Source organism: Salvia miltiorrhiza, chromosome 3 (assembly GCF_028751815.1).
Source record: "Salvia miltiorrhiza cultivar Shanhuang (shh) chromosome 3, IMPLAD_Smil_shh, whole genome shotgun sequence".
Lineage (NCBI taxonomy): Eukaryota > Viridiplantae > Streptophyta > Magnoliopsida > Lamiales > Lamiaceae > Salvia > Salvia miltiorrhiza.
Window position 1 is genome coordinate 49,886,837 of NC_080389.1, and position 13,606 is coordinate 49,900,442.

Sequence of the window (13,606 nt, forward strand, 5' to 3'; positions counted from 1 at the left end):
AGTGCAATGCTGCTAGAGTGCAGCTCTGCCAGAGTGCAGTGCTTCTAGGGTGCAGCTCTGCCAGAGTGCAGCGCTGCCAATGTGCAACCACTACAAGAAAAATGCTAATAGACAACATGCGAAGCTTGTCATCTATTTGAAAATCGCATGTCATGTATGTGGGTGTAGTCTACTTGAGGGCGCTAATAGACAACATGCGCATGCTCGTTGTCTATCAGCTAATAGACAACATGCGCATGCGCGTTGTCTATCAGCTAATAGACAACATGCGCATGCACATCGTCTATTAGCCGCGCACGTTGTCTATCAGCTAATAGACGACGTGCATGCGTATGTTGTCTATTAGCTGATAGACAACGCGCATTACGCATGTTGTCTATTAGCTGATAAACAACGCACATGCGTACGTCGTCTATTCGTTGAATTTTTTAATTTTTTATTTTAATTTTGCAATTATACTTAAATTTTCTATTTTTCAAATAAATATTTTATGAAATCTAAAAATTCATAATAAATAATTTAAAATATATACACAAATAATAAAAATGTCATTCATTAGTTTCAAAGTTAATTATCATCCTACATTGAAAAAGTATTCATCATACAAACATCGTACATCAAATCCAAAAAAATATTGTTGATCATAATACATGTGAGTAAAAAATGAGGTTACTTGAGTGTCAAAGTTACACCATCTGCATGATCAAAATATGAATGTATTAGTTTATAAACTTTAGATCTAAAAAATATTAAAGAATTAACTTTGTATCAAACTTACCATCATCAATCATCAATCGAACTTAGAAACTCTGCCCACTCTATCCTCATTTCATCAATCTATTTTCTGGTTATTCACATGGAAACGATAGGCAAATCCAAAACCAAAGTAAATAAACAATAGAGATAGATGAAAATAATGCACATCTGCCTAAATCAATAACTCAACTGCCAACATTTTGTGTTTGGAACTACACAGCTAGTGAGATCACAGTCACAATAAGAAGCAGCAGCAAACATGCATCCAACAACAAATCACAATCTAACTTAAACACAATAGCAAGAGACAGCTTCATACCAAACACTGCGTTTAACCATGTTTAACTACTAAGCCTATCACTAACAGAAAGATTCTCCTATCAACTTCACCAAAAAAATTAGCATGGTTTCGCATATATATCACAATGAAGCCAAACAAAATGAATAGCAGCAGCAAAGTGGAATGGAGTGCTTTCTACTTCTGCACTTCCAAAACATTACTACTATAGTGATTAGTTGATACACAAACACATTCAAAACTAAACAAATTACCAAAACTAAACTTATTGTTGCACCTGCACTCGTCGTCTACCCTACGATTTACCAATTTACCAAACAACTACTCACGTGCTTTTATTACTATTTTCTTTTCAAAGATATGTATTTTTAAGCTTATTTTAGTACTTATCTTGTATATAGACGCCAAAAATTTGAAGACCTATAAATCAATTGGACAGCATGTTTCTCTATACCTCGTTTATCTTCGTTGTTGACCACTCTCTGGTGACAGTCATCTGCGTGACCTCATTACGTGATGGCATGCAAGTGATCATAAGACCCCCCCCATCTTGATGGCTTTCTTCTTCTGATACAGGGTCGATGAGAAGATTCTTCCCGATACATGACTGTGCATTGACATGTAAAATGGTAAAATATGATGAATGAAAAGCATATCGTGTAAATTTGACATTTGTATCTGATATACATATTTGAGATTATTTTATCTTATATAACTAGTAAGAAAGCCACAATCATAATTACATACATTTGAAGGAATTGATCACACAGAAATACAAGGAAATATAAGGTACAAGTATACGAATCATACCACAGAATCATACCACTAAAATAATATTGTTTGAGAAGAAGACATCAAAGATATTATTTTGATCTCTGATTCCTTATAGTTCATGAATGAATAACAAAAGAGTTTGCCCAAAAGTAGCTTAAAGCTAATACTTACTTCCTCCAGATTCCAATACCAAAGCACAGACATCAACAGTCGTCTTAGGGAAAGATTTCAGTATAATGGCACCCTCCAGAGCTTTGTGGAGCATTGACGAAAGATCCTTAGTTTCTGGAGTCTGGATGGCAAGCAGCAAAAGTTTCAGATACATAGAGAACTAGTTGAGTACGGAGAGGAAGCGAGTACAAAAAGAACACCATCACAGAAAAAAGAAGATGGTTAACCTGACCACGAACAGAAAAAATGCATGACTTGCATAATACCTTCACACCTGTAAATTAACTCGAAATTGATTATGGACATATAAACTCACCAGTCGCTGCATCCATCACACTGAATCATTAGGTCATCAGGATTATAAGGCATCTCACATTTACAATACCTGCCATACCAAACAAGCTAGGAATAAAAACCTCTTCAAAACAAGGGATCAAAAACTAGTGCTTTTTCTAGAAAACTAAGGCTACTACACATTTCAGCATATGGTGGAGAAAATGACAGATGCTGGGCTCTATAAGACACTTCAAGGTTTTTACTCTGGACAATGTGGTTGACGGTTTGGATAGAGAAAAATAATATATAAGCTAATTCACACATACTTTGATGGATTGGACAACTTTGAGCTTGTTCTATCTCGTAATCCTTTAAATACTCAATCCTTTTATAGTAAATCCAAGCTATTATCCAAAGTAAACGCCCCAATAACTACACAACATACTGTGCAAAATACAAAGATAAAGAATAAATATATAAGTCAATCAATTACACATTCTTCTTTGTCTTCAGAAATGTAGTGAAATTTACATAATTCTAGTTGCAATTTTAGATGTTTAAAAGTAAGCTTCAGTTTCAATCAAAACTAAAAACTCTTCCATGAAACCATACAAACACTTCAAGAGCCACCTGAACTGATCAATTCAACATAGGGAAGCACAATGGAGTACTTAACTAAGCCAATCTCGTCATACATTCAACACCTAACTATATGAAGCATTTGAGTTCTCTCTTTTGTTTGAAAGTCTCTGAACTTATAAATTCACACATATATATACACTTAACAAGTTCGTCAAATTTTGCGAACAAAGCTAGAAAACTCAAGTATAAAAAGCAATAACTCCTGGAACAGAAACCTGAAAACCTAGGATTCTAACATTAACTCAATGAACTTATCATCTACTACTGAATTCAACAAATTAAGCAGATCAAAGAGGCAGAGCAGTTATAGCACTAGAAGAAATTTGGTAATGGAAAGACACCTTATCAAGTACTGTTAACTACCCACAAAACTCTACATCTATCTCAAATGTTTACATTACACCTATCCGATTCAAACTCCATATCTAGATTTCAGAGGACAATAAATTTCTTAGAGAGATCTTAAATCAGGAAGTTGATAAGAAGAAGAGATAAATCAATGGTTCTTCTGCGAAGAGATAAAAACCAGTAGAAAAAATTAGGTGAGAGGCCTAAAGACAAGAAGGTAGTATTTCAGATTTTATCTTAAACTTTTCCAACCTTGGAGAGCAACATGAAGAAACCTAATAAACATTCTACAATCAAAGATAATGCAGCTCATCAATTCTATAAACCTTTTAGATTATTCCTCATCAAAGCCAATTCATATAAATCATGTGCAGGAAATAGACGACATCAATGGAGGGTTGGGAGTTTCATTACTCAACAAAATCAAGAAAAACAATGGATGAAATGAAAACATTATCTAATCAAGAAGAATACCCAAAACCACTTAACCTAATCAGCTGCTCCGTTTGGTGCTGTCGAAAGTGGTGTTCCTGGTGATAGCGTAGACAATGAGGCAGAGGTGCAGTCGAGCGACGAGGGGGGTGAGGCATCAGGATTTAGAGATCTCAATGGGTGGCAGCAATCGATGGCGAGTCGAGACGCAGCAATCGACGGCGAGACGAGGCGCAGCAATCGACGGTGCGGCGAGGCGAGAAGCAGCAGTACACGGTGCAGCGAGGAGAGGTGCAGCAGTGCGGCGAGGCGAGGCGCTGCAATCGACGGTGACGGCGAGGCCAGACGCAGATCTGATACCAAAATGCATCATCACATTACACGGTGAGATGGAGAAAGAGAGAGAGAGAGATAGCGAGAGGCAGAGAGAGATCGAGAGCAAAGGAGATTGAGTGTGAGAGATGGAGAGAGAGATAGGGGGTTTACCTGAGATGGAGGAGTGGCGATGCAACGAGCACGGCGGCGGGGCGGCGGCGCGGCGGAACTCGTCGGAGAACAGGATTGAACAAGATTTAAAAACCCTAGGTAGTTACTAATTTAAATTAAGGGAAAGAAAAAAGAAAGAAAGGAGGAGGGGAGAGAGACGCCAGCCTCGCCGCGCCGGAGGCGACGAGAACCGGCGACGTTCGCCGGAGAAATTTGGGAGAAGGAAACGGCAGAGAGGGAGGGAGGGAGAGAGAACATATTGCGTGAGGGAGAAAATTTGGATTTGGGGTAAATCTGAATTTTGATAGAGACAACGCAATTTTAGATGTTGTCTAATATGATAATAGACGACGTGGAACAGAGTCGTGTCGTCTATTGTTGGCGGTCATAGACGACACGCCCGAAACACGTCGTCTATAATAGACGACGTGTTTCGGGCGTGTCGTCTATGACCGCCAACAATAGACGACACGACTCTGTTCCACGTCGTCTATTATCATATTAGACAACATGCTTGGCTGTGTGTTGTCTATTCCCTTGCTCATAGACAACGCGAATTTAAAATGCGTCGTCTATCACCTTATTACACAACATGCTTTGTTCAATGTCGTCTATGTCATGTAGTCTATGATCTAAATTCTTGTAGTGAACTCTGCCAGAGTGCAGCTCTGCCGGAGTGCAGCCCTACTCTCCTAGCTGCTCTGCTCTCTCTACTCTCTCGAGCTCTACTCTGCTCTCTCTATTCTCTCGAGCTGTGCTCTACTTTCTCTACTCTCTCGAGCTCAGCTCGGCTCTCTCTACTCTCTCGAGCTCAGCTCTGCTCTCTCTATTCTCTCGAGCTCCGCTCTGCTCTCTCTACTCTCTCGAGCTCAACTCGGCTCTCTCTTCTCTCTCGAGCTCAGCTCAGCTCTGTCTACTCTCTCGAGCTCTGCTCTGCTCTCTCTACTCTCTCGAGCTCTGCTCTGCTCTCACTTATAAATACTAACACTCACACAAAAGAAAAGTAATTGGTGTTTTATTTATGCTTAATTGTTCTAAATTTTGGGGTTTGCATATGCGTATTTTAAGATAAATCTTCTAGAAATTGGTGCGTTTTATGTGTTGTTCTATGCTTTGTAGGAGATTTAGGTTTTATAGATGGAAGAGTGCAATTTTGGGGTTCAACTGCAGAGCTGAAAAGCCCGCTGCCAGAGCTGAAGAGCCCGCGCCAGAGCCGAAAAGCCCGCACCAGAGCTGAAAAGCCCGCGCCAGAGCAGAGCGTGGAAATGCCAGAGCAGAGCGCGGAAATGCCAGAGCAGAGCGCGGAAATGCCAGAGCCAGAGCTGACTTCCAGAGTCAGAGCTGACCATCTCCAGAGCTGAACTTCCCTATACAGGGCTAAAATCTCCAGAGCAGAACAAACGTGTCAGAGCCGAGCTAAATCAGCAGAGCTGAACTCAACAAAGCTGACTTACGCGCCAGAGCTAACATGACAGAGCAGAGCTAAATCGACAGAGTCAACATATGTTTCCAGAGTCAACTTTGCGTGCCAGAGTCAACATATCCAGAGCGGACTTTACTTGCCAGAGCTGAATATTCCAGAGCTGACTTTCAGCTCTGCCATACCTTTCCAGACCGTACTTTCAGCTCTGCCTTATTTTCCAGAGCTCGATAATGCCAGAGCTGACTTCCAGCTCTGTCATGCCGTGCCAGAGCTGACTTTCAGCTCTGCACTTCCCTCTCCAGAGCTGACTTTGCAGAGTTCGCGTATACTGCCAAAGCTGCGATTTTCGCCAGAGTTGAGGTGTTTTGCAGAATGCGATGCCAGCTGGAGTTGCCTTATCTTACACGATTTTATTACCTTTAGAGTTCTACTTTGCATGGAAACTTTCATGGTGATCAAGAAGAAATTGAGCTCTATAAATAGGGTTTAGTTTTCATTGTAAAAGAATCATTTGCCCTAGTTTTTTACGCCTTTGAGATCTTCTTTCGTTGGCAGCCGAAACTTAGGAATTTACTTGCTTTCTTAGTTCATCCATAGCTTTCGAATTTCATTGTTTTTAGATAGGTTTCGATTCAGTTTTTTTCTAGTTTATTCTTGGATTGTGATTGAGTGACACGATTACATATTCAAGGATTTTACGGTATTTCGTATTTCAATTCAATTCAATTTATTTCATTATGTTTTTACCGTGCCTTTACGTTTATGCTTTCTTTTTAATTATGCAATTTAAATTATGCACTTTAGTTTCACGCCTAGATTAGAAGTCTTTAATTTACAAGTCTTTAATCGTTTAATTTAATTTTGTTTAGGGTTAATAATTTATTTCGCCTAGTAATTCTAAGATCGGTTTTAATTCAGTTTTTAATTATAAGTTTTAGTTTAATAATCAAAATCTTTATTGATTTTCCTGTGATACAATTAGAAGCCCTTAAAAATCTTCCTTGAGAGAAGACACTGGGTCAACTTACCATCACTAGGATGTCCTTGTTCTATTGCAAGTCAAACTAGAGGTGTCTAGGTTGAGTCAAATTTTGGCGCCGTTGCCGGGGAAGGTTTTAGGCGTTTTAATTGTGTTGCTATTTACTTGCTTTATTTAAATTTTTGTTTTTCTCGTTTTTATTACGTTTCTTTCCACTCGGTGCGTTTAATTCGTTTGTTTAGTGTTGTGCATGCAGGGATGCCGTAGTCTTAAAGGCAAACTCGTGTGTCCGTTGCATAGCACGGGCGAAGGGATTTTTAGGAAGAACAGCTGCAAAGGACTGTTCGCTGAGGACAGCGCTGACGGTTCTAATTCCAGCTCTGACTCTGACCCTGACTTTCCAGAGCAGACCGTAGTAGAGGAGGAAGCCAGCTCTGACCATACAGAGCTGACCATAGACACGGCAGAACACACCGTAGAAACAAAGGAGGAAGAAGCCTGCTTTGCTGACCGAGCAGAGCAGAATACAAAGGAGGACGCCAGCTCTGCATCCAGCCGAGTAGAGCATAATACAAAGGAGGACGCTAGCTCTGACTTTGCTGACCGATCAGAGCAGAACACAAACAATAAACATATATCAAGAGTAAACCATGGAGTATATAGGAGACTTTACCAGACCGGTAATCGGAGATACCAACACGTCGGCGATCGTGCTCCCCACTGCAGTGAGAAACTATAATCTCAAGCTGAATGATTCAAGTTTGTTGCCGATGTTTCACGGGATGCCGAGTGAGGACGCGCTGCAATTCATCCGGGATTTTTGCACCCAAGTGCAAACAATTCCCTTGCTTAATCTCACGGAGGACCAACTCAAGCTCAAGTGCTTCCCCTATGCACTTAAAGACCGGGCGAGGACGTGGATGCTATCTCTGCCGCCCAACTCTATCACTACTTGGGGAGAAGCTTGTGAAAAGTTTATGCTCAAGTACTATCCTAGCCACAAGATACAGGAGCTCATAGCGCAAATCATGGAGTTCACCCATGGATCAGACGAGCCCTTACACGAAGCGTGGGATAGTTATCAAGAACTCCTCCATTAATGTCCACAACATCAATTTCCCAACGTGATGTTAATGCAATTTTTCTATGATGGGTTAGTGGAAACTGCCCAATTCATGGTGGACAGCACTGCAGGAGGTAACATAGCTCGGAAGACTGCAGCAGAGCTGAAAGAGATATTCAAGACCTTAGCCGAGAGCTAACAACATAAATCAGTCCGTGGGAAGAGAGTTGAGGCCAGCTCTGTGACGCAACAGTATGAGATGCAGAAGCAAGTAGCCGATCTTGTGAGATAAGTGCAGCATCTTAAGATGGGCAAGATGGAAACTCCTTCCCTCCCGGTGCAGAATGGCGAGCCTTGCGGAATATGTGGAGATTTCAGCCATGCAATCAATGAGTGCCACAGAATGGGCGAGTTTACTCCGGAGGGTGAAGCTAAAGTCTATGCTGCACAAGGATTTCAGAGCTATAATCAAGGGCAGAGCAGACCACAATTCGGGCAGCACTATAATCAAGGGCAGAGCAGAACGCAGAATTATAATCAAGGGCAGAATGTCAATAATGGATGGAGAGGTCAGCAGCCCTGCCCACCGCAACAAAATTTTCCCCAACAATATCCACCGAGGTATCAACAGCAAGGGAATTTTCAGCCTTCGCAACAACACGCTCAGCCCTAGAAGTCATCACTTGAAGATACTTTCCAAGCTTTCATGGAGATTAGCAAGCAAAATATGGAGATGACTAAGCAGAATATGGAGTCTCAGGCATCCACCATAAAAAGACTTGAGACCACCATAGGGAAACTGTCGGGCACCTTGAACCAATTGCAGCAGCAGCAACAGCCCGAAAAATTTCATGGTCAACCTCTGCAAGCTCACCAAGCTTTAGCTATCACTGCTCTCGAAGAGCAGACTTGGATACCGGAACAAACATGGATTCCGGAGCAGACCAGTGTACCAGAGCTGATGTGGATGCCGGAACTGACTACGGTACTAGAGCAGAAGAAGGTAACAACGCTTCCCAGCCCAGCCCTGCCGAGTGCAGTGCTGCCCACCTCAGCACTGCCAGATCAAGATTTGTAGAATTCAGCCCTGCCCAATTCAGCCATGCAGAACTCAGTCTTACAAGACCCAAACATGCAGAACTCGGTCCTACAAGATCCAATCCTACAAAGTTCAGCCCTGTTAAGTTCAGTCCTACCAGATCCAGCCCTGCAGAGTCCAGCCCTGCAAGATACTTTCCTGCAGAAGTCAGCCTTGCCGAATCCAACTTTACAGACTCCAGCTATGCAAAACCCAACTCTGCAGATTTTAGCCTTGCAGAATCCAGCCCTGCCAATTCTAGCTATGCAACCTGCAGCCTTGCAAAATCCAGCTATGCAGAAGCCAGCACTGCAGAACACAGCTATGCAAAATTCAGCTGTGCAGAATCCAGCTCTGCTGAATCCAGCAGTGCAGAATCCAGCACTGCAGTATCCAGCTATGCAACATCCAGCACTGTAGTATCCAGCTATGCCAAATCTAGCACTGCAGCATCCAGCTATGCGGTACCCAACAGTGCAGAATTCAGCTATGCAGCATTGCAGAATCCAACAGAAAAGGACGACAGAGCTGATAAGGCGGCCTGAGCAAAAACTTCACAAGTCCACTAAGCCATATCGACTACCGAAAGCTGTCCAACATCCCAACCCACCTCTGCCACCACCGATTGGTGATCCAACCCAACCATTACCGAAGCAAGGAGATCCGGGCAGCTTCATTCTTAGTATTGGTCCGGTAGATCGGTAACATTTTCTGTGTTCGATAAGAAGCCTGTTATTCCTACTTCGTTATTGCATTTCTGTTCTTTTGTTGAGATGTCTGACCTTGTGAACGAAGGGGAAATTTTCAGCGCTAATAGTCTGTTGCCTAGCATTCCAGCTATGACCATCGTGCCAGCTTTGCCCAGTCCAGCGCTGCCCAGTTCAGCGCAGTCTAGTTTAGCTCTGCATAGTCTAGCCCAGCAGAGCTCAGACCAGACGAGCCCAGCTCTGCCCAGTCCGCCAGCTCCGACGAGCCCAGCTCTGACGAGTCCGCCAGCGCAGATGAGCACTTGCCAAAAGGTGGCTGAGGAGAATTTTATAGTAGACGACCATAGCGTGAGGCCGTCCTTTGAGCAGCAGAGCTCACCGATGGTGGTAGAATCTCAAGCTCTGCGCGATTCGGGCTGAGGATTAGCACTAAAGTCGGACTGGCGACTTTAAAACTAGCGCTTGGTGGGAGGCAACCCACCGTTGGTTTTGTTTTGGGTTTTAGTTTTTGTTTTTTTTCATGCTTTTTACTTTCCGTTTTTGTGTTTCCTAGTTTGGTTGCTATGCGGATACTTTGATTTTCTGGGTGTTCATGACCTTGTTTTCAGCGCTGAACAGCTCAGCTCTGCAATGGCCAGAGCTGCATTTTTCCATTCTGCAGACGCCAGCGCTGAACAGCCCAGCTCTGCAATGGCCAGAGCTGAATTCCTACTCTACCGAAAGACAGCGCTGCATTTTCTACTCTGACTCTGCCGTGCAGAGTCAGAGCTGACTTGCTACTCTGCAGCTGCCAGCGCTGCCATTCTCCACTCTGCAATAGACCACAAATTCCACTCTTCACCGCCTCTCACGATGCTTCAGTTTTTTTTTTAATGCCGATAATCAGGGACATCTTCTAAACTCTTCTTATTTCTTTTATGCCCTGAGGACATGGCATGCTTTACGTGTGGGGGGGTGTTTTGTTGTGCTTATACTTTCAATTGGGCGAGATTAGTCTTTCTATGCTTAGTTTTTGGTCTTTGAATCTTGCGAATTTTTATGAATTTGTGGAAGAGAACATGGTTTTCGATGAGAATTTCGGGTTTGTGTTTGTTTGGAGGTTATTCTTGTTTACTTTTAATATGTGTTTCTTGATTATGCAAAGAATTATGAGTTTTGTTGCAACACGATTGTAAGTAAGTAAAACGTGATTTGTCCGGTAGATGCTAGAAGGAGTGTTGTCATTGTGATTACCTACGATCGTCTCTTATCTGTGCAAAACGCTGGAAACCAGCTCTGAAATTGCCAGCTCTAAAACATCTGGCCTGTTCTGAAAACGTGACAGCTCTGAGTCTCTGCTCCTCTAGTCCAACTATGAGCATGGGAAATCACGTGAAAAGACTTTGGATTACATCCAAAGGGTTTTTATTTCACGAATTATGGCTCAACTGTCGAAAACTTTAAGCACACAAAGTGTGAAAAATGGTGATATTGATTATAAAGGCGATCACATTAGGGAATTCACTTCTAGCGGAGAATTGGGTCTGATCGAATTACTTATATTACTGTTTTGTTGCTTCTTAAACTTTGAGTTACTTGCATGATCGAGAGATGTGTGTTGATTGTAGAATTTTGAATTGACTTTGTGAATGTTTGGATGGAAATTAGCATTGTTGAAACAAATCTCTTCCTAGGATTCATACGGATTTTGCTTGAGGACAAGCAAAAGGCTAAGTGTGGGAGGGTTGATTTATGCTTAATTGTTCTAAATTTTGGGGTTTGCATGTGCGTATTTTAAGATAAATTTTCTAGAAATTGGTGCGTTTTATGTGTTGTTCTATGCTTTGTAGGAGATTTGGGTTTTATAGATGGAAGAGTGCAATTTTGGAGATTTTGGGTTAAGAATGGTGTTTTTAGGTGTACTCTGGACTGCAGAGCTGAAAAGCCCGCTGCCAGAGCTGAAAAGCTCGCACCAGATGTTGGGAACCTTGTGGAATATCCTAACCCTTGTTTTGATGATACCAAAATTCATAGAACGTAATTGTAATAGACTAGAATTGCTTTGAACTCAAGTGTTTGAGTTCGTTTCTAGTTTAGCTTGCGGTGTTGAAGACTGAAGACTGAAGAACGAAGGACTGAAGACTAAAGACTGCAGATACCAACTGAAGTATCAGTTGAAGACTGATTACTTAATGCGCGCAATAGACTGATATTAAAGTCAAGTATCAGTTGAACATTCCTCCTAGGACTGATCTTCCAACGTTCAGAGGAAGCCACGTACTCACAAAGTACAGCCGCATTAAATGCAGAGATCTCAGGATATCCTTATCTCTGCAGAGGTCATTCCTATCTGGTGGTTACTTTAAAACCAGCCTCCATTGCCTTGAATCCTTCCTCCATGGTATCCCTCAAAGTGGCCACTTCTCCTCCCAGCATCAACAACTCGTCCTTGATCTCCTTCAGTTCGATCGTCAGCATAATAATCTCGCCACTGATCGGGCGAGAAGTTCCCTGTTCCTTTGCAATTTTTGGTTCAGGTCTAACTGAGCTGCCCTCTGGGTAGACCAGGCGGTGGCCGCCTCTCTCATCAACCTTGACAATCCGCCAACGCACAAGATGCCCGATATCAAGGAATCGGGTTTCTGCTACAGCTGCTTCATCTGGGGCCTTATCATTGAAATTCGCAAGTTTCTTCGCCAGGAGAGTCACCAGCGGGCATAGGGAGAGATAATTGTTGGTATGGGTTACCCCATACTGAAACTGCATTGCCGCGGTGAACCCAAAGTTCACCCTCTTCTTCTCCACCATGCACCAGAGCAGGAAGAGCTCTTGCTGCGTGACCATGTTGTAGGCCAACCAACGATGGCATATCTGTAGAGCTGGGTCACGGATTTCATTGGACTTGCTGATGTTTTTCACATACTTGGCCCCCGTCGAGATTTGAGACCAGTAAAGGTCAATCTGACTTCGCCACTCGGGTGGAGCCATGGTTTCAGCCTGCTTGTACACATCGTCATACACCTCCTTATCCTCGATTACCCCCAGGTGGATGTTCAAATCATTAATGGAAAGCGGGAACATCTTCCCCCGCAGTTGGAAACGCAGGGTACCTGGTGTTTCAATCGAGTAATTTCCCTTCGATTTGAACTCCACCGTGCTCATAAACTCCTCCGATATTTGCTTGAATGCCAACACGTTCCATTTCAGAATTTTCCCCCAACCAATGTTCTTAAAATACCCCTCCACGCGTTCTTTTATCCCGAAATCATCCAATACTTCGGTAACCAGAAAATACCACGGGGTTATTTCCCAGTTCTGCAAAACAGCATACCTCTGACTGTCTCTTGGTATAACCGTCTCCATAGTGCTAGGTCACACCACCCCTTTGCGCTTGACACCCTTGGGTTTCGAGTTGATTGTGCTTGTCATCGGCTTAGCAGGGACAACCACGTCCTCGGAGTTGGAGCTTTCCACAGTCTCGGTCCTTTCTGGATCTGCCTCCATCGGTTCCTCTATCTCCTTGGCCTTTCTTTTTTCGGCTGCAGTTGGCTTCCTTGGTTTCTTGCTCTGTTCGCCTTTGGTTCTGGTCTTTCTGCCTGCCGGTGCTGGTCTGGCCTTAACGGGTAATGGAGGCTTCGCAACATCAAGCTTTCTTTTCACTCCTGGTCCCTTGCTCTGTGGTGTCGGGACCTCTACCTCCTTCTCTTGAACGGCCTCAACTTTCTCTCCTTCTTCAGCCTCCTCCTCGTCCATCTTCTCCTCCTCCGCTTTCTCTTGTTCTTCTTCTTCTGTATCCTTGGAAGCGGTTCTCCCCTCTTGCATGGAGGTTTCTGGAATTTGCAGTTGAGGTTGGGCTCGAACAGGAGATGGTGCGACAATGGATCGCGCCGGAGTTGCCTTGCCCGTCTGGGCTTTCTTCGATTTCTTCACAGGGGGTGTGAGCTCAGGCTCCCCTTCTTCCGGTTGCTCTGACTCGGCGGCTGTTCTTGCGACTTCCTGCTCCTCTTGCTGCAGGACTTCAGCACGCCCTCTGTCCTCGGGCTGAATAGTCAGCAAAGGGTCTTCAGTGATTTTGGTGGAGGCCTCCTCCGAAGCGGTTCGCCTCGTGGTCCGCTTTGGAGGTGGGGGTTTGGTGTTCTTCCTCTTCGGGGGTTGGGTGCTTCCGGAGCTAGTTCCTCCTTTGGTTTTTGCCAT

At 43.3% G+C, this 13,606-nt stretch overlaps 1 protein-coding gene and 2 long non-coding RNA genes across 3 annotated transcripts; all 3 read right to left on the bottom strand.

Moving 5' to 3' along the window:
• Positions 1-537: 537 nt before the first annotated feature.
• On the bottom strand, positions 538-1,502 carry LOC131016364 (uncharacterized). The gene is made up of 2 exons (XR_009098929.1): positions 779-1,502; positions 538-695 (listed from the first exon to the last, which is right to left on the bottom strand). It is a non-coding gene; the product is annotated as an uncharacterized LOC131016364 (long non-coding RNA).
• Positions 1,503-1,508: 6 nt separating this feature from the next.
• Positions 1,509-3,116, bottom strand: LOC131016365 (uncharacterized). Its single transcript, XR_009098930.1, has 3 exons — positions 2,316-3,116; positions 2,000-2,120; positions 1,509-1,661 (listed from the first exon to the last, which is right to left on the bottom strand). It is a non-coding gene; the product is annotated as an uncharacterized LOC131016365 (long non-coding RNA).
• A 9,668-nt stretch (positions 3,117-12,784) lies between these two features.
• On the bottom strand, positions 12,785-13,606 carry LOC131018940 (uncharacterized). Its single transcript, XM_057947623.1, has one exon. The coding sequence runs from the start codon at positions 13,604-13,606 to the stop codon at positions 12,785-12,787; it is 822 nt and encodes a 273-aa protein (XP_057803606.1).